Genomic DNA, 24,899 nt, shown 5'->3' on the forward strand with positions numbered 1-24,899 from the left:
TCACCTATTTGTTTCTCAGTCATGTTAAACCTTCCCTGGAAAATCAAAAAGGCTTAATCAGGAAACTATACGAGTGTGCCAAAATAATAATAATAATAAAAAATCCAGTGCTCTTACGATGGAGGAGCAGCTGCAAATCCAGTTTCTGAAGGGTTTGGGACTCTTGGCTTTCTTTTCTAAGACACTACCCAGCACTGTCACTTTTACCCTAGTTTCTTAAGATCTGTCTGCTTTGGAATTCATTGTCATGCCATCGGTGAGGTCTTTGGGTCTTTAAGTTTTTAACACTTCAGTTGCAGACTTTTCATAATGTTGCTTAGCTGTCGTGGGTCATAAATCTGGGGTTTAGCATCAGAACGTTGGAATTTAATTTGATTCATTTTTGTTTCTCCCCTGTGCAGAGCAAGATGCTGGTCTTGATGCTCTCTCTTCTGTCTTAGCCCGTCAAAAACAGATGGGGCAGGAAATTGGGAATGAGTTAGAGGAACAGAACGGTAAGGACTGTCCTGCTTTCACAGTTTGATGGGTTCAAGAGAGCACACAGTCATTATTTTCGGTTACAGATAGGTAGCCGTGTTGGTCTGCCATAGTCAAAACAAAATAAAAAAAATCCTTCCAGTAGCACCTTAAAGACCAACTAAGTTAGTTCTTGGTATGAGCTTTCGTGTGCATGCACACTTCTTCAGATACACTGAAACAGAAGTCACCAGACCCTTCTATATAGTGAGAAGGTGGGGAGGGGTATTACTCAGAAGGGTGGTGGGATTGGGTGATTGGCAGATAGCTGTGATGAGCCTGTTGACGACATGACAAAGCCATTTTTCATCTTCTCACCCCTTGCTTTTTCCTGTAAGACCTATTGCAGTCGTTAAGAGTCGTCAACAGGCTCATCACAGCTATCTGCCAATCACCCAGTCCCACCACCCTTCTGAGTAATACCCCTCCCCACCTTCTCACTATATAGAAGGGTCTGGTGACTTCTGTTTCAGTGTATCTGAAGAAGTGTGCATGCACACGAAAGCTCATACCAAGAACTAACTTAGTTGGTCTTTAAGGTGCTACTGGAAGGAATTTTTTTATATTATTTTCGGTGTTGTACCTTCTCATAGTTCTGTTCTACTGAAAACCTTTGGCGCGTCGTCTCTGCTGCATCATTATTAACCACTCCCAATGATAGTTCCCCCCTTCCCTGAACAGTAATAGAAGAGCCACAATTAATCATCTCCATTTCTAAGTGTGATGGTATAAAAGTGAGTTGACAACAGAGTTTGCTTCCCACTCCTAGCATTGGGTTTAGGCCGAGCAATGGGAAAGAGAGAGTGCTGAATTTTTAGGTCATCAAAGTACAGATTTCAGAGAAGTTTTAAAAAGTGAAGAATTGTTTCAAAACTGTTACTCAATCTGCCCATGTCCGCCTGGATCATTATCTCATGTATGGTTTGGTATGGCCTAGATGCCACTGTGTCATAAAATATTTACGATGCCTCCCCTTCTCTTCCATCAGTTGCAAAATTAACCAGAGTACATTGGTGTGGATGCCCCTTGGACATAGAATTGGGCCTCAGGGTACTTTTATTTTGGGCCCTGTGCCTTTGTTGGGGGTCTGCCTCTTAGATCTAGAAAATGAGCTGTAAAAGGAGGACAGATTATACAGCAGTGTCCCAGCAACAGTAGTGCCTTCGCTCAAGAGGCTACAGTTTCTGTTTGTAGGTAGGTGTAGGGCAGGGCCTTTCAAACTGTGTGTCGGGATACATCAGTGTGTTGGCTGCAGTGTGTAGGTGTGTCGCACAAACACGCCTCATGCTTCTCCCAGGGCTGGAAAGGGCTTAGTTTAACCTCCGATTTGCTAGTAAATCTGAATTATTGTGTTGCAAAATTATGCAGAACTGAATTACTGTGCCGCAAAATGATGCATGTCTGAAAAGCATGCCACCAACATGTAGCTCTGGTGCAGGGTGTTTTGTGTGTCAGGTCATATTTGTGCTTCTCAAGGGAGCCTTCCATGAGAGGAGAGAGAGACCTAAGCAGGTTAGGTGCGGTTAGCTGTTTGATTATTCCTGTCTGAGCCAGTAGGTGGCAGCACAGGACAGAAAAATGCCTAGTACATGATCGGTTCTTGACCTTGAGCAGCGCATGATTGGTGGTTTTTCCTGGAGCTGTGCAACGCACCTTTCCCAGTTTAACATTATTTTTACCTATAGTTTGCCCTTTGGTCTGGGAGTATGCTTTGTTGTTGTTTAGGCGTTTAGTCGTGTCCGACTCTTCGTGACCCCATGGACCAGAGCACGCCAGGCACTCCTGTCTTCCACTGCCTCCCGCACTTTGGTCAGTCTCCTGCTGGTAGCTTCGAGAACACTGTCCAACCATCTCATCCTCTGTCGTCTGCTTCTCCTTGTGCCCTCCATCTTTCCCAACATCCCAACATTTTCAAGGGAGTCTTCTCTTCTCATGAGGTGGCCAAAGTATTGGAGTCTCAGCTTCAGGATCTGTCCTTCCAGTGAGCACTCAGGGCTGATTTCCTTAAGAATGGAGAGGTTTGATCTTCTTGCAGTCCATGGGACTCTCAAGAGTCTCCTCCAGCATCATAACACACCTTTTCCTGTTTAGCATTATTTTTATCTATTGTTTGTCCTTTGGTCTGGGAGTACGCTTACATATTCTTTTTTAGTTTAAATGAACACATCTAGGGCTGACGATTAGAACAGCCTTGCCATTATAAACACTGAAAAGTTGCTAGCCTGATTAAAAAAAAAAAAATGAAGGAAAAGTAGCCTCTTAGCTGCCATGGCCTCAGCCTCGAGCTCAGAGTTGGGAGGATGAACTGGTCGAGTCTTTGGCTTTCGTACCACCCATGGGCTGAGGAACTGAACAATACTGAACTTAAGGCAGGCAGGCAGGAATATGTGGACCCTGAGCCAGGACCTTGATGGGCACCTTCCACCCAGCGTGATTTGCCAGAGAAGTCTAAGTCCTCCTGTTTCACATAGTCCAGGAGGCAGGTCTGGCAGGAGGCCACAGAAAGGAGCACAAGCACTCTCCTTCAGGACAGGGTGTTGGCATTTTAAAAGTTTTGGCCTCTTTCACCTTAGCACTGCTTGCTTTGCATGGATCACAACATTTGCAGGCTAGGTTTTATTATGATTATAAAGTCTCCTAACAGATGAAGCACAGGCCGTTGTCTCTGCCCCTTGTCTGCCAGCCTACATGGTTTCCATGCTGGCCGTTGGGGAAGAGGCTCAGCTTTATCCTCTACCAGCATGGAAGCTCACTTGGTTTCTCTGCCAGCTGCAGAGGAAGCGATTTGCTTTCCTCCAGCAGGGATATGCAGGAAGCTCCTTCCTCAGTGCCTAGGAAGGAGGGCAGCAGGTTCATGAGTGAGGGATAAGAGTGATCAGTCTTTCCTCCAAGGAACTGCTGTATTTTCATTCTTGCTACAGAGGTAGACACTTTACTTCCTTCACCACCAGTCTGCTCACTCACCTGATCGGAATGCCTTGTTTTTCCTTGTGGTGTCCCAGGCAAGTAGTTATATACAAACACCCGGCTGTATTTTACATCCTGAAGTTTGAGTGGGATCAATTGGATCCTGCATTAATGTAGCTTGTAGAAGTCTGGTGATGCACACCCTTTTCTTTCTCCTGGACTAGTATGAGAGACAGATTTGAAGTTAAACCATATTGTAGCACTCACTCACTTGTTGAGAAGACCCCATGGGAGCAAATCTATAGATTTTTGAGATTTTCTTTTTTCTTACAGTATGGTAGAACTTTGAAATGTTTCCAGCTGTGTGATCTCTGCAAAGATTTGATCCATCTGGTCTGCTTCTAGAGAGGGTTGCATGAACATTAAGTGACTGGAAGGCAGCAGCTCTGATACTTCCCCATTTGCTGAGCACTTTCTTCATTGAGAAGGTGTCACTGCCAACAACAACAACAATAACAACAACAACAATAATAATAATAAATTTATACCTCACTCATCTGGCTGGGTTTCCCCAGCCACTCTGGGTGGCTCCCAACAGAATATTAAAAACATGATAAAACATCAAACATTAATACTAGTAGTCTAAGGGTCAACTGTACATATTGTGTCCTCATGCCCTGTTTTTCACCCTTTCTGCTCCCAATCTGATCCTGTTTTTCCCCCAGGGTTTCTGAGGTGCGTATTCAGCCCTGGCAAGCATTGCACAAAAGTTAACAAACTTGCCTGCTCACATGTCCCTGGGTTTATTAATTTGTTACGTACTACAGGGATGATGGAGTGAGATCAGCCTTGAAAATTAAAATTCACAAAAGTTGTCCTAGCCTACAACAACTTTACTTGCCTGCCAGATTTGAAATGGGAAAGTTTTTTTTAAAAAGCATTTCTCTAATCTCAGTCCTCAGAGAAAACAGATTAAAACCCCAGCTGTTCTGAGATTACTAAACTGAAGGCCTTAGGAGGGAAGAGATGTGGAGACATTAAAAAAAAAAATCTGTCTTGACATAACTTTAAAAGAGCACCATAGAACAGCATTTGTAAAAAGAGCCAGGGGGAGTGTTCCATTGGTGGTTTCTCATCACAGATTTAAACTGACAAAAGAACAAACAAATAAATCAAGGTAAAATGATTATGATCTGCCCACACTAATACCAATTCTCACCAAAACTTCACAGTGCATAGCACGTGAATACCTTCTGTTGCTCATGTGTATGTTTGTTTAGTCAGAGTTGGAGTTGCTGAACTTCAATTTGGGTCTCTTCCATGACTAGTGCTGAGAACTCCCATTCCTAGGCAATATAATCAGAACTTTGCACATGGGGTCTCTGATTAGCCTTGTGTGCGATGTGGAGCACATATTTTTCCATAAGTGTTCCGCCCTTGATTAATATCAACTCAGTATCTGCACAAATTATCGTTCAGTGATCTGTCTTGGACTGAAGACACAGTTCCCTCATCTGTGTATTTTTGGTCTGTATTGAGGCCATTTTCATAATATGTAATCTGACAAGTGTACAAGCAACTGTGAGTGTTTGGAGCCCGATGAATTCGTAATGGTCTGCAGGAAAGCAGCATTGCCGAGCCTATGAAACTAGCTCCTGTAGCTCTCGTTGCTCCCCAAGAGAATGGTAAATGACTGTAATGCAAACCACAGTGAATCAAACTACCCATCATATTTCCATATCACCACCGGAGTTGGGAGAGCCGGGTTCAAACCCCCGCAAAGCTCACTATGTGTCTTGTGCTGGTCACACACTGTCCCCCTAAACTACTGATCAGGGTTGCTGTGATGGTACAAATGATAGTGTTTCCTGCTCCAAGAAGGGTGAAATATAAATGAAATTAAAATTAATTAATAGTAAAGTAATGTTGTGGGCAGTGACAGCATAGGAAGCAGGTGCTTTTTGATTTTTGATTCTTTGAAGAACAAGATTGTCACCAAAAGTGATTTGCATGTTGCAAACAATATCTTTCTAAAGAGTGAGCTTTAAGTACATTCTTGATTCTGTGAATGTTCTAATTCCTGTGGTATATTTTATGTTCTCCTTTGGGAATGGCTGAAGTACAGTTCTGTTGCCCACGCATCCTTTTTTTACAGCTTTGTGACATGACCTGCATTCTAAGCCATCAGTTGTGCCCCTGTGACATCTTTATATGCCCTTAGTTATAGGAAATTGCATTGCCATGATGACACAATTCTGAAGTAAGCCGCATCATTCTTGGTGGGAAGAGAGGAATATCAAGCCTTTCTTTGTCCATCTTGAAGATATGCAGCCAAGCAAAAGAAATAGGAAGTTTTAGATACACACAAAGAGAAAAATGAGAATTAAAAATTATTTCTCATTTGATTTTACTTTAATAGCAGGTCTGTCATATCTAAGCTCTAGTCTCATGAAAGGCTGATATTTAAGTGTTAAATAATTTAAGAGGGAAATATGAAATATATGCAAGTGTCTTCTGATTTTTATTTTTAATGTAGCTTCTCTGTCAATCTGTTGAAGCTGGAATAGGTGTGCTAACTCTAAATTAATTCCAAACATAAATCCACTGAATAAAAATGTCCCACATCCATTTCTCCTGCATTATATCACTACTACCATTGCATCCCTTTATCATGTGCAGAGAAAAACCAAAATGAATGGGAAGCAAATGATTAATTTCGAAGAGGAAGTTACGTTGCCAGCTGAATTTTTTACCTCTACCTTTTTTCAGAGCACCTTATAAATTTAAATCCACAAAAAATGTAATTTCTGAATTCCTGTTCACCTTGTTCCAGTTGAAGAAAGCAAATCCATCAGCACCATATCACCAGAATTGAGCCTTCAAATCCTCTCCCAGCCCCCCAGTATTTTGTAATGATGGGTAACCTATTTTTTGCCCCAGTACTGGACTTTGCATGCCAAAGGCTAAGAGTTTGACATACTGAGAGTCGATTGCATCCTAGTGATCTCACCGAAGAGGCTTTTGCCTGTTCCTAGTTTACTTAATGCTTTTCTCCAAGAGGATGTGTAACCCAACCCAAGCATGAACAATCGCACCAGAGACAGGCAATGGAGCCTACATCCTTGGGCTGATTTTTGCCATGAGGTGTTACAGGAACAATCTGGGCACTCAGAATCCAGCAACCACAAAGTAATGAGTCACTTAGTCACATCCTGTCATTTACAGTAACTCAGGGTGATAAAGATATTTGTGTGTAATATCTAAGGAGCATAACCTCAAGTGGGACACCCTAAAAGAGTGCTGTTCTATTTTGTAATAGGAAATACCTTGGACAATACATATTCTAGTGGTGGAGAAGAGTCATTGGTTGCTGGCATCAATCTTGCATCCCAAGGAGTTTATAAAGCTGATAATTCTGAGTACCTCAAACATTTTGTTTCCTTACATGTCTAGGAAATGACTAATTTTATATGGGTTTGGTATATAGATGTGGTTATTTATTTTGTGAATCTTTTTTTGCCTATTTTAACATTAATCTAGCTCTTTGGATTTTTAATTCTCCATGAACTACTGCCTTCCTTGATATAGTGTACCTGGACTTTCAAAAAGCTGTCATCGAAGCAGCTCACCAAAGACTTCTCAATAAGCTTTAGTCATCAAGGAATAAAGGAGAGGTCCTCTTGTGTCTCAGGAATTGGTTAAGTTGCAGAAAGCAAAGAGTAAGAATAAATGGACAGTTCTCCAAGTGGAGAAGCCTAGAAAATTGAGTCCTCCAAGGATCGGTATTAGGACCTGTGCTTTTTAACTTGTTGATAAATGATCTAGAGCTAGGAGTGGACAGTGAGGTAGCCAAGTTTGCTGATTATATTGAATTGTTTGAGTTTGTAAAATGGCAAATGCAGTTCAGTGTAAACAAGTGCAAAGTGATGCATATTGAGGCAAAGCATCTTATTTTCACATATATGTTCATTGGGTCTGAACTAGCAGGAAAGAGACCTTGGGTAGCTTCATTAGACAGCTCAGTGAAGATGTCGACCCAGTGTACAGTGTTCGTGAAAAAGGCAGATTCCATGCTAGGGATCATTAGGAAGTGACTTGAAAATAAAACTGCTGATATCATAATGCTGTTATACAAATCTGTGTCGCGACCACATTTGGAATACATTAGGAGTACAGTTTTGGTTGCCGCATCTCAAGAAGGATGTTTTAGAGTTGGAAAGGGTTCAGAAAAGGGCAACTAAAATGATCAAGGGGGTGGAGCAACTTCCCTATGAAAAAAAGTTGCAGAGTTTTATTCCAGAGTTTGGGGGGCGTAAAAATATCCTAAGGTACTTTTTAAAGAACTCTTATAATGTTTTAATTGGGCCCAAGTAAATTTTAAAGCTGAAGTTTAAAAACAAGCTGGTTTTAGTCATCATTACTGTATGGCTTCTTCCTACTAAAAACATATTCAATAAGGGAAAAATAATTATTCGTCAGCTGTATCTTGTAAAACACTTTATATAGCAACTACAATTATTGACATTAGCAAGAGATTTGTTTTTGGAAATAGAAAAGCTTTTGAATGGTTCCTGTTAATAATAATTACAGGGGGAAAGGAAAGTTAGTTACTTTAAAAAAGGGTTCCTTGCAACAGAGTCTAAATCCTCACGTTCTTCTCTGATGGTTTGTAGAAAGTCTTTTGCTTGTACCAAAAGCTTCAGTTGACACTACCAACTATTTAATTGTAGAGTTACAAATGGAGAGTTCAGATTGCTTTTTAATCCAGTGTAAAAAAAAAAAAGGAGCTGAATATGTTGTGAATAATCTTTTATCTCTATTCAGGCAATAATGTTAAAAACTACTCCTCCAGGAAATGTATTATTTGTGTAAAATGGGATATTTTGTTTTAAAGTTAATTTTTTAAAAAAATCTTTAACCTTTCCTGTGATACTGCAGCAATTTTCTCCATTGAGCTAATCAATTACAGTAGTACCTTGGTTCTCAAACTCCTTGGTACTCAAACAACTTGGAACCAGAACGCTGCAAACTGGCAGTAAGTGTTCTGCTTTGCGAACTTTTTTCGGAAGCCGAACGTGCTCCATTTTGAGTGTTACGCTTCTGATTTGAGAGCCACACTTCCAATTTGAGTGTTACGCTAAGGTCTGTCTGTTTTTGCTATTTATTTTGCGTTTTTGTTTTTGCAGCATTTTTGTTTTGTTTTTGGGTCTGCGTGGAACCCAGTTCAGCTACTGATTGATTGATTGATTGATTGTGTGTGTGATTGCAGTACTTTGTTTATTGCTTTCATTTCATGGATCAATGGTCTCATTAGATAGTAAAATTCATGTTAAATTGCTGTTTTAGGGGTTGTTTTTAAAAGTCTAGAACGGATTAATCCATTTTGCATTACTTTCTATGGGAAAGCGCACCTTGGTTTTGGAACAGACTTCTGGAACGGGTTAAGTTTGACAACCAAGGTGCTTCTGTATATGCATTTCTAGTAAGTTCATTGATGTGTGTCAAAATTAAGGCTTTATATGACAGCTAATGTACCATAGTGAATAAAGTGAGCTGGTAAGGCCTCAGGTCAAATGTCACCTCAACCACAACTTTGCTAGGTGGCCTTGGATGAGCCACTGTCTCTCACCCTCAGCTCCCTAATCTGTAATATGAGGAGAATGAAAATTACATTCCTTACAGGATTGGTTTACGGTTTGTGGAGATTGGAGGTGCAGAAGGCTTCTGGTAAAACCCTGTGTGAAATACTGGAGAGCTGCTTTCAGTCATTGTAGACAAAGCTGAACTAGCACAGATTCCTATTGTGTTCCTATTGTGCATCTGCAGTGGTAGGAGGGGAAGTGGGTTTCATAAGTGCAAAGTGTTATGTATTATATTCGCAGAAGGACTGATTGTCACCTGTCCTACTTTTCCTTCAACTTGCGCGCAGAGAGTTTATAAATAGTGCATTAGAGCTGTATGCCACTAGTGATGGTGTCATTTACATATAGCTTCCATCTGGTTCCAGTTGCTTATCTTGCTCATTCTTCACCACTTAAGTCTTAAAGGTTACAATGATTTTAACCGCTCGTACAGCCAGACTTTGGCATCTCCCAAATGGGGAGAAGGAAGGGATGGGCAGTTGAGAGGAAAGGCATTTCACCCTTTTGCTTTCACAGCTCATGATGGCTTATTCCTTAATGAGCTTTTGTGCTCAGTTGTTAGAAACTTACACTGCTCCCTGCCAATGTATTACCTTAATTTTATTCAGACCCCATATCATTGGTCTCCTCCTCTTTAAGTGGAAACAGCCCTGGGGCTGTGTGGATGTGAGATGGGGGTGGGCCCTGGTCTTCAGTGTTCCCTCTTCCATCACCCTCTCTGCTTCACTTACTTTGGGGAGGAGATCCTAAGTAAACCAAGGAAATCCTAGTTTTGAATTCCCACTATGATCCTGGGAAGAAATATTATCCAAAATGACCTGCTGATATTTCTTTGTGGTAGAGGATTAGCCTCGCACAGATATTCTGCAGCTTAGCCACTTAGCATGCTGCCAAGGGGACTGAACCCACCTTAAGGTCAAATGCTGGGTTTAATGTACTTTGCATGGGCAGAATCTGTGTTGGGGGCATTCAGTGTGCATCTGATTAGCAGATCTGTGCCAGTACAAACATGCTTGGTTTTATGTGAAGAGTGAATGGTAATAAACACTCTTAAATTCTAGCTGTTCGCACCTCAATAATGAGGTAGCAATTCCCATAACCACTGAGATCGTGCTCTATTTCTAGCCCTCTGAGAGTCCATACTGATAAAGCTTGAGTAGCTGTTTATCTTGCGGCGTGTGTTCTTTTTTCTGTTCACATTGGTGCCGGGGCTTGAAGGGTATAAGCTACTTATACCCAACAGAAGACACACATTCATTCCAGAAGAGATGCTCTCTCTGCCTTGTAACAGTGTGGATGAGCTCACAGAAAAACTGGAAAACCCAAGCAGTGACCTTTGAGCTATTTGCTTTGCAGAGGTATGCTCAGTGAGAAAGAGCCCTGACACTGAGCTGGAATAGAAAAGTTTTTCCTATTTATCCAAGGATTTAACGAGTTATGGAAAGGGACTATACCTTATGATGATTTGCCTTTCTAAATGCTGGATCTCATTAAAGATAGGGACCCCTTAAATATAATTTAAACCATTCCTACAGGGGTAGGAAGCCTGTGGCCATCAAGAGATTTTTAGACTACAGCTCCCATCATCCCTGACAGTCGGCTGGGCCTGATGGGACTTGGCATCCTGACGATGTCTGAAAGAGTCTTCATCTTTGCCTTATCCTAAATTAAAACTTGAAGGCAAAAGAAGGTCTCCCTCCAGTTCTTGAGGAATCTGCAATGCTTTATAAATTCAAGAGGTATTTAAATATTCTCATTGGAAGCAGAAATGGTTGTTTTGAGAGTGAACAGCCGTTTCATGCAATCTTAATTTGTCAGTCACCACCCTTCCTCCCCACACAATCCTTCATCTTTTCCCTCAATTAGCAGAGGTTATTTGAAATAAAATGCTTTGAGGAGGAGAGTGGCAAATATTTTCTTTCCAGAGCCTTTCTTATTTTTCTTGCTTTTAAACACCACATACAATACTTATCTTCTGTTTTATAAGCACTTTTTGGAATAGAGGATGCCATACTGGCCAGAGCTGTTGGTTTGTCCAATCTATTATTCTGTCATTTTCAGCGTGCAAAATCCTCCCTTCCAATCCTTCCATTTCCTCAAAAAAAAACCCTGCATTCAACTATACAGTTCATTAGGGATGAGTGAGGAGGAGAATGTGTCCTTTAACTTGAATATTTGAAAATTCAACCTCGCAGTGAAATCCTATTATTCATGGTACATTGTTAGCAACTTACTTTCTTCCTAGTAGATCAGATCTGATCACTGGTATTTCTGAAGAAAATAGTCGATTGTTCTTGTCTAGCTGCAGATGGTGGTGGAATGTATATATATCATATATTTGCACTTTGATCAATTTGGCTGCAGGGATCCCATTGCAGCAGATATTTGTGGTCTGCGTTCAGTGTTGATCTGCTTCTTGGTGCAATTCAAGGGGTGAGTTCAATTTGCAAAGCAGAATATTGTTTTGTGACCTTTTAAGATTGGGTTCCCCACATGTGTCCTTTAGATAGTTCTTTATGCCAGTGTGTCTGGTTGGGTGTCTGCATTACTCATTTGTTTTGGATCTAATATTTTCTAACTTCTCTTTTGTATATGTCTAATTGTAGCATGGAATTCTTCATGGAACTTGTACACATTCACTATGAAGCAGTTGCCTCACGTGTAGACAACCAGAGCACGTGTGAGCCTGTAGCTAGCTTGCCATTCATGTTCCCAGATCAGGAATGCACAAGCAATCTACCACCCTCTCAGCTTTTCTTATATACATACATAAACATACAACAAAAAACAATTGAAGATCCAAATATTGAGATTACTCTGAATCTCCTGACTTCCCCCTATCCCTTTCATGGGTCCTAATAATATTTACAACTGCATATCAATACTTGTCCAAATTTTTATCCTGTAAGACAGAGTTGTTCCGCCTGGCCTTTGGCTTGCAGCCAATTTGATTCCCTCCCCCCCCCTCTCTTTTCTTTTCTTTTCTTTTCTTTTCTTTTCTTTTCTTTTCTTTCTCTCTTTTCCTTCTCCTCCTGCGATGAGGCTACATTTTAATATTTTAATGTTCCATTACTTTAATGTTGTATTTTATTTTTGTTTTTAAGTTTGTAATCATTCATCTTGTTTTTATTATTGCTTGTAAGCCGCTCTGAGCCCAGCCTTGACTGGGGAGGACGGGGTATAAATAAAAAAATATTATTATTATTATAAGTGTGACTAAAATCCTGCCAATGTTTTAACCTGTTTACAATGGTCTTGTAAATAAATTATAAACTTTTCCCATTCTTTTTTAAAGTTCTTATCTTCTTGGTTTCTAAACTTCCCAGTTAATTTCTCCACTTCGGCATAGTCCATCAACTTGGTTTGCCATTCTTCTCTGGTAGGGATTGTCTCTTCCTTCCATCCCTGGGCTAATAGCATCCATGCGGCTATTGTCGCATACATAAATAGTCTTTTCTGGTCCTTTGGTATCTCGGTACCTATAATTCCTAATAAAAAAAGCTTCTGGTTTTTTAACAAAAGATATTTTAAACATTTTTTTCATTTCATTATATATCATTTCCCAGAAACTTTACTTTACACATCCACCACATATGATAAAAGGTACCTTCTTTTTCTTTACATTTCCAACAAGTATTTGGACTTGTTCTGTACATTTTTGCTAACTTAACCGGGGTCAAATACCATTGGTATTTGATGCCCTCTCAGCTTTTCAATATACACTTTTTCTACTGTACTAGTACCTCCTAAAAGGTGTATGTTCTGAATCATAGTTAAGGCATTCTGAAATAGGTACCAGCTCTCAGGGATGGGCATTATGATCTTTTCACATGGAAGACTGAACTATGGATGAAAATGGCCCCCAAGGTAAATTCCTTCCCTAGTATTCTCCATATGTGCAGGAAAGGGAGTCTCTTTGTGCCTAGTGAGGAAGTGAGGCCAACAAATTGCAAAGCTCTGCATTTTTCACTTACTCCCAGTGGATGCTGCACAAGATGATTAATATTTTAACATCTTTGTGTTCTCTGTTTTACTTTTAACACTGGAGCACTTTAAATCACTTGGGAAGAAGAAGGTCTGTCTCTTCTCCAGTTACATAAACAATTGGTGGTACTAGGGCGAAAAAGGGAAATAATTTGGGTGGAGTTAGGAGAGAAGGTAGGATGAAGAAAACTGTTTTACATGTAACATCAAAAACTTAAATTTTCCAACGCCTGGTGTGAGTGCAGAATTAGATTCCTATGTTCTGCTGGAATTGAGTGCTACAGAACCTCTGAAAGTGTCTTGTAAACAATGTGTTGGAAAGTAGAGAGAATATTCCAGGTCTTCAAACAAATGCCTGTCCTGTTTTTCCACCCATCCCCATGTGGATAGGCCTCATTTATTAGAGGATGAAAAATGAGTCAATGACCTTGTCCACTGCCCTTCCCACATTTTATGTATTTGAGTCCTGTTTACTAGAGTAGAGATGTAAAATTTATGGAACTGCTAGCAGCATTGATAAACCTCCCCCCCCCCTTGTGGGTAGGATGGGGGTAATGATGAACATTTTGTGAAACACTGAAATATTAGCGGTATGTGCTTGAGAGTTCATACTGCATTTGATAATAGTCATTGAGGTCAGAGGTACTTTAAGAATAGAGATGCCCTTAAAATACAACAAACTAATGTTTGAAATAAGGAATTGCAAAGTTAAAGTATATTGAATTGAATTTCCAAAATATAGTAACTGCCACCAGATGTTAATAAAATAATACTGACAGTGAACCAGCCATTTACATCAGTGTAACCATTTCTATTGTAGCTTTGAAAAAATAAATGGTTTTTTTTTTCATATTCTAAAACCAGTATTTGAAGACTCCATGGTTTGTCATCTTAACCCAACACACTGTTATTTCTACAAATTGATCCTCTGTACCAATTGGTCGGGATCCTTAGGGTTGGTTTTTTGTTTTTTGTTTTTTTACACTTAGCTGCCAATCCCAATTTGCTTTTAAAAGTCTGCCAGCCTTCAAAAGGGGCTTGCCATGTGTATCGGAGGACCGCTGCTGACATTACAAGCCCTGTTCCAGAAGTGGTTGGTGCATCTCTCTGGAATGTGGTCCTTGAACTAGCTTCAAGCCTTTCACATCTTGGTTTGATGCTTAGCTTTTGTGCATTTCCAAATGTACCTGATAGGCTGTAATCAGAGGGGATTTTTTTCCCTTTTAAATTGCTCTTAATAAAATTAGAACAGGTAAAAAATATTTAAAATCAAAATAGTGGTTGGATATTACATTTTAAATGCTCCCTTGTTTATTTATTTGCTTTTGGAGGTAAGATTTGAAAGATAGGCTTAACTGTGGGGTACAGACCCATTTGAACGGAACTAAAAAAAACACCTGACAGACATGCCACATTAGTCCTCTTGCCATTGTCAGTGTTTCTCTGTCTCAAAGTGGATATATGTTGACAGCTAGTGCAATTGCCATTTCACACATCTTCCTTGTAAAAGACCTGTTGCCTGGCTTAACATCCCAAAGGTTGTTTTTTTAAAAAAAAAATCTTTGAAATTACCCAAATGAATGATTCGCATAAGTATATGTAATTATCTATGGAAGAATGAATCATCTTGCAGCTGCTTCCAATTAATGTCTATCATTTATGAAATAGTTCAGATACTATTTGGGAGAAATTGACGCTCTGCAACTATACTGTTTGGGTCCCCCTCTGCATGTTTGTGCTGCTCTCCTGGCCTGCCGTCATCCAAAGATTTGGGTCTTTGCACTACCCTTATGCGGATGACACCCATTCCATCTCTCCATTCTGTTTGAATCAGTAGTAGCAGCTGTGCAGTGCTGGACCAGTGTCTGGAGGAAGTGATGGGCTGAATGAGGACCAGTAAACTATGACTGAATCCTAATAAGATGGAGCTGGAATAGACAGGCAATTCCTGTGTCTGGAAATTAGGAGGACAACCTGTTAGGGAAGGGGGTGCACTCCCTTCTCTAGAGGAACAGTTTTGTAGTGTGTGATCTGGAAGTAGTATAAAATAACTTCCATTCTGGCTATTTTGTGATAACTGTAGATCCGCTGACAAAGCTCTGAAATCTTAATATCTGTCTTTGTGTTTCTTCTTGTGTACTAATACTTTGTCCCTTGCTCCAGCCCTTCAGGGTGGAAGAAGCTGCGCATCCAGTTAAAATGATTTCTTTTTACCAGAAAGCAGCTAAAGAACAGTTTTGGAAATGGCAACATTACCCTCTTTGTTCTTACCCCAGCACAGAATCAACATTGTGTCATTTAAATTTTTTTAAGGCAGTTGCTACTTCCTCTAGAGGTCTATATTGCTGTTTTAATACAAATCACTCTCTTGATGATTACCAAATCCATTCCACTGCACGCTTGCAATAACTTAGGCTTTTTACTATTTTGCTTGACTGCTAGTGATATATTGATGTGATCTTTAGAGAGGAAGAGATGATTGAGCTAGAATAATAGCAGGGAATCTTAGGAGATTGCAAGGACATTTTTTCATATTCTTGTGTAGTGGGAAGTAGAAATGTCCTAGATGGAAGGGCTGACCATTTAAGAGCAAAACGAAACATTACCTGTCTAACTGTTATGAAAAACCACCCCATTTTGCTTTTTTCACAGCAAGATCTTCATTGAGCTGTTGACTCATGGTAAGTCACCATCTGTTAGGACCCAGTTCACATATATGATTTTATTTTATTTAGAAGATTTATAAACCGCTCAATTGAAGAGCTCTCTAAGCAGTATACAATAAGTCGTATCTTTGGTCTCAGCTTTAAATCATAACCAACTGTCCTTTGGATATCTTCTCTGTTTGACTCCTTGCGTTCTTGAATTTTGGGATAGTGCCATCACATATGGAGATCATCAGCTGCTATTTGTCCACATTTTCAACATCCGTATGTTTTGTTCTTATCTGTTTTATTTAATTTATTTAGGGTTAAATACCAGCTATATTACAGTTGATAAAAAAGCTAAAACTGACACAGATGGCATTGCTTGCTGTGCCAGTAAAAACAGATGTCCATCTGCATAGAAGTGTCAGTCATTTTACCCATCTCTTTCTAAAAAAATTCCTTTTTCTGTAACACTTATTGCATTAGAAGATGTTATATTTTTGATGGTAACCCCTTAGTATTGTCTGTTGTTAGAACTTAGTATTCAAATCCTGAATACAAGGTTCCTTTTCTAAAAATTTCCATGGTTACATAATTTCTCAGTTGACAAATTTGGAACCAGTGGGGGTGATAAGAATCTGATGGCTTTTCACAGTGTCATTGACTCTTATAATACTGTTTTTTTTACTCGTAGAGCCCTCCATTTGCAGTGCTAGGTGTTTCATTACAAATAAAATATGACAAAAGGGATATAGAAGGACTTTAAAATATTTGTGCAAGATGTTAGCGTTTTTCATATTGTTCAAGAACTCTGGCATTTTAGGCTTCTGATGTTTCTCAAACTCGCTTTTAAATCCCAAGGTGGGTTAGTAAATGGCATTTTAGCATTACCTGGTTCCACCGCATACTCAGGATCAGTTTGGTGCTCTTTGGCAATTAAATTCTGTTTTAGACATTTATATCGCAGACTACATGATTCAGTTGCAGCTAACTAATCCCCTTTTATGGCAGAAAAAGTGAAAACTGGTTGTTCTGGAGCAGTAAGTAAGTAGAAGCTGCTTTTCTTCTGTTTTTCACAGTTTATGCTTCTGGGATGAATAATCTGTAAGTAATTTGCCCACACAACATAGGCAGTCTGTACTGTAAAGACTAGGCACTAATAGCACCTTCCCCATTCTGACTGCTCATTCACCCATTGCTGCTTCTGCCTCTGAAAAGCCACCTAGCATTTGTTTATGGAAGTCCAGAGCATGTAGTGAAAAAGCTGAGTAACAGTCCTTCCTTTTCCCAGAGTGAGTGCAGGGGAAGATGCATTGGGCTTAATATGACCTCAGAAATAACTTCCTTAATCACAAGTTTGTAGAGGGGGAGTAAGCTTGTTGCGCCGCCTGTATCGCACTATTCCCTTTTCATATGTTAATCAGTAATTAATCTTGATTTTTGTTGGGTTTAGGAGTTTTACTCTTGGCACATGTGCAGAACCAATTATATCGTAAATCACCCGCGTTTCAGCAAATGTCATTCTGATAGTTCCCTACTGCATAGAGCACTACTAGTAAAACATTTGAGGTCAGGAACTTGGATTCCTCAACCACTGTATTCAAGGAAACCCATTTATTGTTCTGTCTCAGTAGAAAAGGTTCATTTCTCTTAGACTTATATCACATTGGCAGCCAATCAAGGAAAGTCATAATTGCATTTATGCAATTGGGGGCGGGTGAGCTGAGGCCGCATTAATCTGTCTTAATGAATTAATACCACTGGCCTCTTTTCACCCCCAATATGAATGTGGCAGATTCTTAAGAATACAGTATTTTACGTTCTTTATTGAGCAAGAATTACGCTTTGGGCACTCAAACAGAGTGCTTGACCTGCGTCTCTCGCACTGTAAAATTGCTAAATGTATTCTTTGTACTTGATTCTGCAGAAGGATTTAGAGAGACTTGCCATGGATTGCATGAAGCAGTATTCATCTCAAATTATCCTGAGCTGACTACTGGGCCTTTTTGATAGCCTTCTTGTGATGATTTGTGCTGTGGATGATAAAGATGGATGATTTTAAAAAATCAGTTAAAAGGATCTTTCAGGCTATTAAATTAGGTCTATGTAAACTGGAGGGAAAAGCAATCATACCATGTCCTATTTGGGAAATGAGAATTGGCAGCTTTCTTCTTGTCATCACATCAGCTGCTTGAATTGTGCAGAGTCTAATCATATCTCCAGGTTGTTCAGAGAGCATGTTGATTAGATACAATATACAAAAGTGCCTATAAGAGCATCCTGCATTTAAGGGAATTGCTTTTGCGCTTGCCAAAATCAGGGATGTGAGCTCTTTAATCTTGCCGCCAGCTCAGTGGGAAGAAGATGGTGCATCTGTTTCAACATTTTCAGTGTCCTTGGTGCTCCTAAATGTGTCCAGCTCTCCTTCTCAGGGTGTCCTAAATGTGCCCCAGCTCTTCTTGGGTTAAATTAGTAAAATCATGACTCAAAGGCTGAATCATAGATAATCCAAATTAGATTTTCTATTTCTGTAACAATGTTTTGGCAATGGCTCGTGAAAGGCAAGGAAGGGCATGTGTTGGGCATTAGACAGGGCAACAAAGATAGGAAGACACTTTGAGACACATGGACCCAGAAGCTCAGCCCCGTGACTGGAATGCATATCCGAGTCCTGTATTCCAGTTTTGCTCCACACTATACCATAAACAAAGGTAAATGAAGTATTTATAGTTTGGAATTCTTCTTGTTATGCCCCACCCTCAGGCAAGCATCAACAGCCAATGCAATTTAGACAAATGTTTCTTAACACCAACTCAAGGATGAAGAAGTTGTTGGACTCTAATTGTTATTAGCCCCAGACAACATGATCAGGGATGATGGGAGTTGTAGCCCCCCAACATCTGGAGGGCCACAGGTTACCTATTCCTGCTTTAGATCCCCACTGTGCAAACCAGACCTATTCATTCTTGCAGCCCTCTCCAGAGAGAGGATTTTAAATGTATAACTTCATCACAAGTCTATAATTCCATCTTTAGTTGTGCTCCTTGACGTGTCCTGACGAGCTGGTGTCAGGGTTTGACTCCAGTTTTTGCTAATCGGCCATTTATTTGCTGTTTTTTGTCCCCACAGTTATTTTAGGAAGAGCTTTCTCATATTCTAGGAAACAGATAGTGGAATTCCTTTGTAGAACTAAGGGCAGAGTAAGGCAGTTTAATCAACAACATTTTTTGTAGATGACACAAGATGGACAACATAAGATCAGTACTCTTTCTTAGTCAGAGTCACCAGTCTTCTATGCATTATTATCCCCGTTTCAAGTTCTAGCCATGTTGCACACTTCAAAACCTGATTCCATCCTGGCCCAGAATTCCCATCCTTCCACACAGTGCTGCTGTCCTGGCTGCAGAGTGGGTTGTTTCTTCTGGTTCTTATTACTTAATGCAGCCTCTGTATCTGTATGTATGCATAGCTTTCCTGTTTCCATTATTGTGTCTGGAGCAGACACAGCCTGACATACTTAGCATTACCTCCCCTGGTGCTTTCCATATAATCTGACTGGATGGGGAAGGGTGAAAAGAGTGAGGCTGCTGAGTGACTCTGCTGGAAGCACTGGAGCTTTTGGCTGGGGCGCTGTGGTCCTCCCCACATGGGCCAAATGCACGGCCATACTTGCCGTTCCATAACGATCCCATTCACATTGGCTTAGCATTAGCGCCCTGGTTCCCAGCAGGAACTCATTGGAAACTATTTATCATTTCTGACACAGAAGGTAAAATCCCTCTTGTTTTATTGAAAATACACTCTTTAAGTTTTCATTTAACAGCTGCTATGAGGAGTCTGCCGAGTGCTGGGAACTGTTCTGTGAGAACCGCAGCAATGCGCCAGAGAAGTTAGCAGTCAGACCTCAGTAAAATGAGGCAGTATGGTCGTTAATCATATCTGTTTACTGACAGGAGGCTCATGATATATCACTTGGCCCACCTGTTGGATTAATGCTTTTCCTGAATGTTTGCAAATGGTTTTTTGCTAGACAGGTGAATGTTATCTTTTCCTCATTCTGGGAGACGTGAGGTGCAGAAGTATGAATCCAGTGTAGTCAACACAGTCAGTGACAAGGGAAGAGTTTCTTTGAGCTCCTGATATCTATGGACATTGATTATGCTCTATAATTTCTTATTTGTTTCCTTCTGATCTAGTCTAGAACTCTTTGTATGTCAAAATGTAGGATGCAGGAATGGACAATTGGGCATACTCTGCCTCTTTTATAAGTTTTGCCATTTATGCATACATTTCACCATCCAGTGGTTGAAATCAAGGCTTGAGCAACCATGATTGTGTTCTTTTCATTTTATCGTGTACAGTGGTACCTCTGGTTACAAACTTAATTCATTCCGGAGGTCCGTTCTTAACCTGAAACTGTTCTTAACCTGAGGTACCACTTTAGCTAATGGGGCTTCCCACTGCCGCCGTGCCACTGGCGCACAATTTCTGTTCTCATCTTGAGGTAAAGGTCTTAACCCGAAGTACTACTTCCACGTTAGCAGAGTCTGTAACCCGAGTGTTTGTAACCCGAGGTTCCATTGTATGAGCTGTTTCTTTAAAAAAATTGATGTATACCCCACCTTTCCTTCACATTGCTCAAATACATTGGTTTTTCTCTCTGCATTTTGTCCTCAAGAACCCTGTAAGCAATGCTTTTTTTCAGGGGGTACTCAAGGGAAGGGCACTCAGTACCAGCACCTCTTTTTTTGGTTCAAAAGTTGTGACACTTACTGTAACAACTTCGTGGTGTGTACTGGCACCAATTTTTCTAGGGGAAAAAAAGACAGCCACTGGCCTAAGGTAACCCAGTGAACTTCATAGATGGGTGGAGATTTCAACCCTGGTCTCCCAGGTCCTAATACAAAACTCTAACCACTGCACCACACTGACCCTTGCACTGTTTCTGCTCTGAAAACATGGACCAAATGTAATTGGAAATGATCTAGGTGCAAGTAAGTCCAGTCCAGCTCCCTAATTCCTGGAGAACTGCCACCAAAGGATGCCAAACCTCGCCATATGCACCTTGTACAAAGCTGAGATGGAAAATCCACTGAATGTTTCTGGGCTGCACCCCTATGAAAAGAATCTCCTTGGCCTAGGAAGGAGCCCATTCCTAGCAGCAGCATTTGAGAAAATCTAGAGCTGTGCTCCAGGCTTACAAAGCAGCCGGCACCTCAGCTTCATATCCTGTAATATATTTAGGGAGAATTGGCTTCCGGAAGGATACCCCTGGTTTACTACTTTTTCATAGACTTGGATCCCAAAGTGCATCTCAGGGCTCTTTTGGAATGACTTGATGCATGTTAATTTAATGGGAGATAGAGACATGGGGTGAATGCAGATGATCAACCTGCCAAGTAATAAATGTGGGGAAGCTTGTTTGTTTCTTTAAAAGTGGGTTGAAGTGGAGCAGTAAAGATGACCATGGCTGGCTTAGTAGGATTCTGTGGTTGCTCTTGCTCCGCCCCTAATTAGTTAGTCAGTCAGTTGTTCTGTTGCCATGGAGTAAAGATGAACTCCACCATGCATCGCTGCCGTGTCTTGTCACTAATTCCCAGCTCTTTGTTTCGGGAAGTAGATACTTAATATATCCTCACCAATAAAGCATTCTCTCTTAGAGGATTTTTTCTGGGGTGGGGAATTTGGGACATTTAAAAAAGTATATTGTGCTTTAAGTAATACATGTGAAGGCATATACTCTGTGTACTTTCGCATCGTAAAAGCAATATTTTGTATGCACATCCCACAGAGAGTCTCAAAACTGAACTCACAAAACCATCAGGATTTCACAGGGGTCTCTCCCAGGCCTATCAGGAAATAAATTGGGACCTTCTGCATGTAAATGCTGTACCCCTGGCCTGCAGTAATAGTTGGGTTCTGTTCCCTAAGGGGGAAAATACACTAGTCATGAGATTAGCTCGGAGAAATATCTTCCCCCTCTCAGTGTCACGTGCCATGGATTCGGCTCACCAATTTACCAAATGGTAAATGGGGGAAGTCTCATTGAGAAAGGGCTCTCATCTTTTACCCCACAGTCAGATGTGTGACAGAAAAAACTGCACCACATTTTAGAAATTCTGTAGGACAGGGATCTCACATTAATGCCATTAAAAAGTGTATCACGTGCTTAAAATAACTACATCAGCATAAACATTTAAAATTCACAATGAAAAATTACAAATAAGCAATATCGCACAAAGAGCAGATAAAGTAAAAGTAGCCAGTTAAACATCTTTAAATTCAAAATGCACACTAAATAAAATTGTCAAACAGCTTAGACGAGGTACCCTATTAGCTCTACAGTGGTACCTCGGGTTACATACACTTCAGGTTACATACTCCGCTAACCCAGAAATAATACCTTGGGTTAAGAACTTTGCTTCAGGACGAGAACAGAAATTGTGCAGTGGCAGCGCAGCAGCAGCAGCAGGAGGCCCCATTAGCTAAAGTGGTGCTTCGGGTTAAGAACAGTTTCAGGTTAAGAACAGACCTCTGGAATGAATTAAGTACTTAACCCGAGGTACCACTGTATATTAAATTGGAGATTATATTTCTGAAGCTTCCTGTATAAGATAGGGCTTTAATAGTCCTCCTTTTCTCTTCAACACTCAGTTTGTTTGGTTGTGCATTGTCTTTTCCCTTCTAATTCCAAAACATAATAAAAATGACACTTTGCAATAAAAATGTTTCTCTGCCTTCCTCCCTCAATTATTTGACTATTGAAGAAGGAATATCTTTTTGGTTCCATCTGTGTCAGGTAACTACCCTGGCAGCCATTATTGACTGCCTCCAAACCCATGTCTTCATGTATCCAGTTACAGGTATCTGAAGAAGTGTGCATGCACACGAAAGCTCATACCTAGAACTAACTTAGTTGGTCTTTAAGGTGCTACTGGAAGGAATTTTTTTTCTTTTCTTTTGTTTTGTTCATGTATCCAGAGGTGCTACTGGAAGGAATTTTTTTTCTTTTTTTCTTTTATTTTGTTTTGTTCATGTATCCAGACAGCTAAGACAAAGCATGGTAGAAAATTCCTTACCACTTAGTAAGTTGGTTGCCTGTGTGGAGCTATAGAATTAGAAGATACTAACCTCTTTTCAACTTAGTAGCCAGAAGTGAAACCTTCGGAGTTTCACCGTTTATCAGACAAAAAATTAGTATTAATAGCATATAAGGATGGCTTAGGCACTTACACTGTATACCTGAGGAGGCATGCCACTAAATGGTTTCTAGAATATTGTTGCACATCGGGGGTCAATGGTGCTCCATAGACAATTGACCAGCTGGACCACACATTGCAGTCTGCCTATGAGGGGACTTCTACAACTTAGTTATTCTAGAACTATAGAAAAAAGAAATTCTATTTCCATATCCCACAACAGTTAAGCTTCTTAAATAATTATTAGAATGTTAAAAATTAAGATTGACACTTCAGTATCTTTTAAAGCATGTTGCTCGTTTCACAGCCCCCACCCCCGAAAGAATAGAAATATGTGACCCAACTTGAAAGTGTGAAGGCAAAAATGTGTGGCCTTGTTTCTCCAATTCTTGCTGAGTCTGAAAGTGCTACCCTTTCTTCTCTTCCACTGCCGGCTACCTTTTTATAAGGAATCTTTTGTTGTTGTATGAATTCATAATACAGACACTGTTTCTAGCAATACATCAGCAAGCCTTACCATAGTCTGAGCATAAATGGGGGGAAACGTGAGACGCTAGTCTGAAATTCCACTTTTCAATGTGGCTGTACTGTTTGAAGAAGACTGAAATCTATGTGCCATGTTCTGCCTGTGTAATGAAGTTTGCATTGATATTCTGTTAATGCTGATGCCACTCAAAGTCCAAAACAACTGCATTTAAGCAGCACATCTTCTTGCATGGGATGATCTTGCTTTTTAGTTGGGTTAACAGCCCGATGAGGTCACTTCTTTGCATATCAAGCTGGTGTGCATCACCTTTTGTTCCTAAAAACAAACTTCACAAAACCACCACACAAAATCATCCTTTTTTTATTTTCCCCTATTGATCTTCAAAGGATTGCATTCTAAACAGTATATTGTGGCCTGTGAATGCAAGTTCCCCTAGTTTAGGACCATTTCCTCTGCTGATAGGCAGAAGTTGTAAGGATCATTATACTTTTCATTTAAGCTGTAATTATATTAAATAGCATTTGTGATTGGTTTGTAGCACATAAGGGATGTTTTATGTTGCACTCGTTATCTGTACATAAAATGGGCAAGAGTTTGGTAATGGTGTGTCTGCAGAATGAGATGAGGGAGGGTGGTCCCACTTTATGCAAGTAAAGACAAAAGTCATAGCATGTGGTTCCAAAGTGGTTGAATAAGAGGTACCAACATTGCTTTTAATGAGGAGTTGCCAATACTAGGTTATTATGATCCAAGTGTTAAATTAGATAATCCTACCTAAAAAATTAGATTCTACAACTCACATCAATTATTCTCTAATGAAGAGGATATTTGCTTGATATATGCCAAGACTTAGAACCTCTCATTAAATCACATTTACTTACAATTTAGATTTTAGTTTCTGTAATGGTAATGTTGAAGCAACAAGCTCACCCCATCTAACCCAATTTGCCAGTGAAACCAAGGGGTGCTGGGCTTGCGAAACAGTGTCAGGGATAAGAGCTGTTCTCAAGCTTGTGGCACAAGCAGTCTGGAGCCCTGGGTTGCTCATGGGAGATGAGTACTCAGCTTTATCAAGACTGCATGCCAAATATCAGTTTTTCCTTGCTGTAAAAATAATATGTGAAAGGGCTCTTGGGAAATCAGCAATGTATATATTATATGAGAGTGGGAATGAGGAGGAATATATGTGGCATTCATTCAGCAACCAGATGTAGAGGTCCCGAGCTTCATTTTTTCTTATTATAAACCTGTTGCGAATTAAAAACAAGAAAGAAACAAGCTACCGTGAGATCAGATGTAGCGTTACTGATGTCAGGTGCAGGATTTATTTTCAAGAACAAGATTTATCTGCGCAAGTCCTTTGGAGAAGTTGTCCCAGGGAAAGCTAGCTGTACTGTGAGTTTTATCTTCTTTCCAAACTACACTTGTTTTTAAGTGCACGTTTGCTGTTTTCCATGACCAATCACCCTCTTCCTAAAGATTTATAACTCAGCTGTTTCAATTTGTGATGGGCCGA

At 40.2% G+C, this 24,899-nt stretch overlaps 1 protein-coding gene across 1 annotated transcript in view; it reads left to right on the forward strand.

The window, feature by feature from the left end:
- STX8 (syntaxin 8) overlaps positions 1–24,899 on the forward strand; it is a 76,782-nt gene that overhangs the window by 18,271 nt on the left and 33,612 nt on the right. The window contains exon 6 of the mRNA XM_079966271.1: positions 402–494. Within this exon, the coding sequence (XP_079822397.1) occupies positions 402–494 (93 nt within the window). The remainder of the gene's footprint in view (positions 1–401; positions 495–24,899) is intronic.

This window comes from Podarcis cretensis, assembly GCF_951804945.1.
Source record: "Podarcis cretensis genome assembly, chromosome: 2".
Lineage (NCBI taxonomy): Eukaryota > Metazoa > Chordata > Lepidosauria > Squamata > Lacertidae > Podarcis > Podarcis cretensis.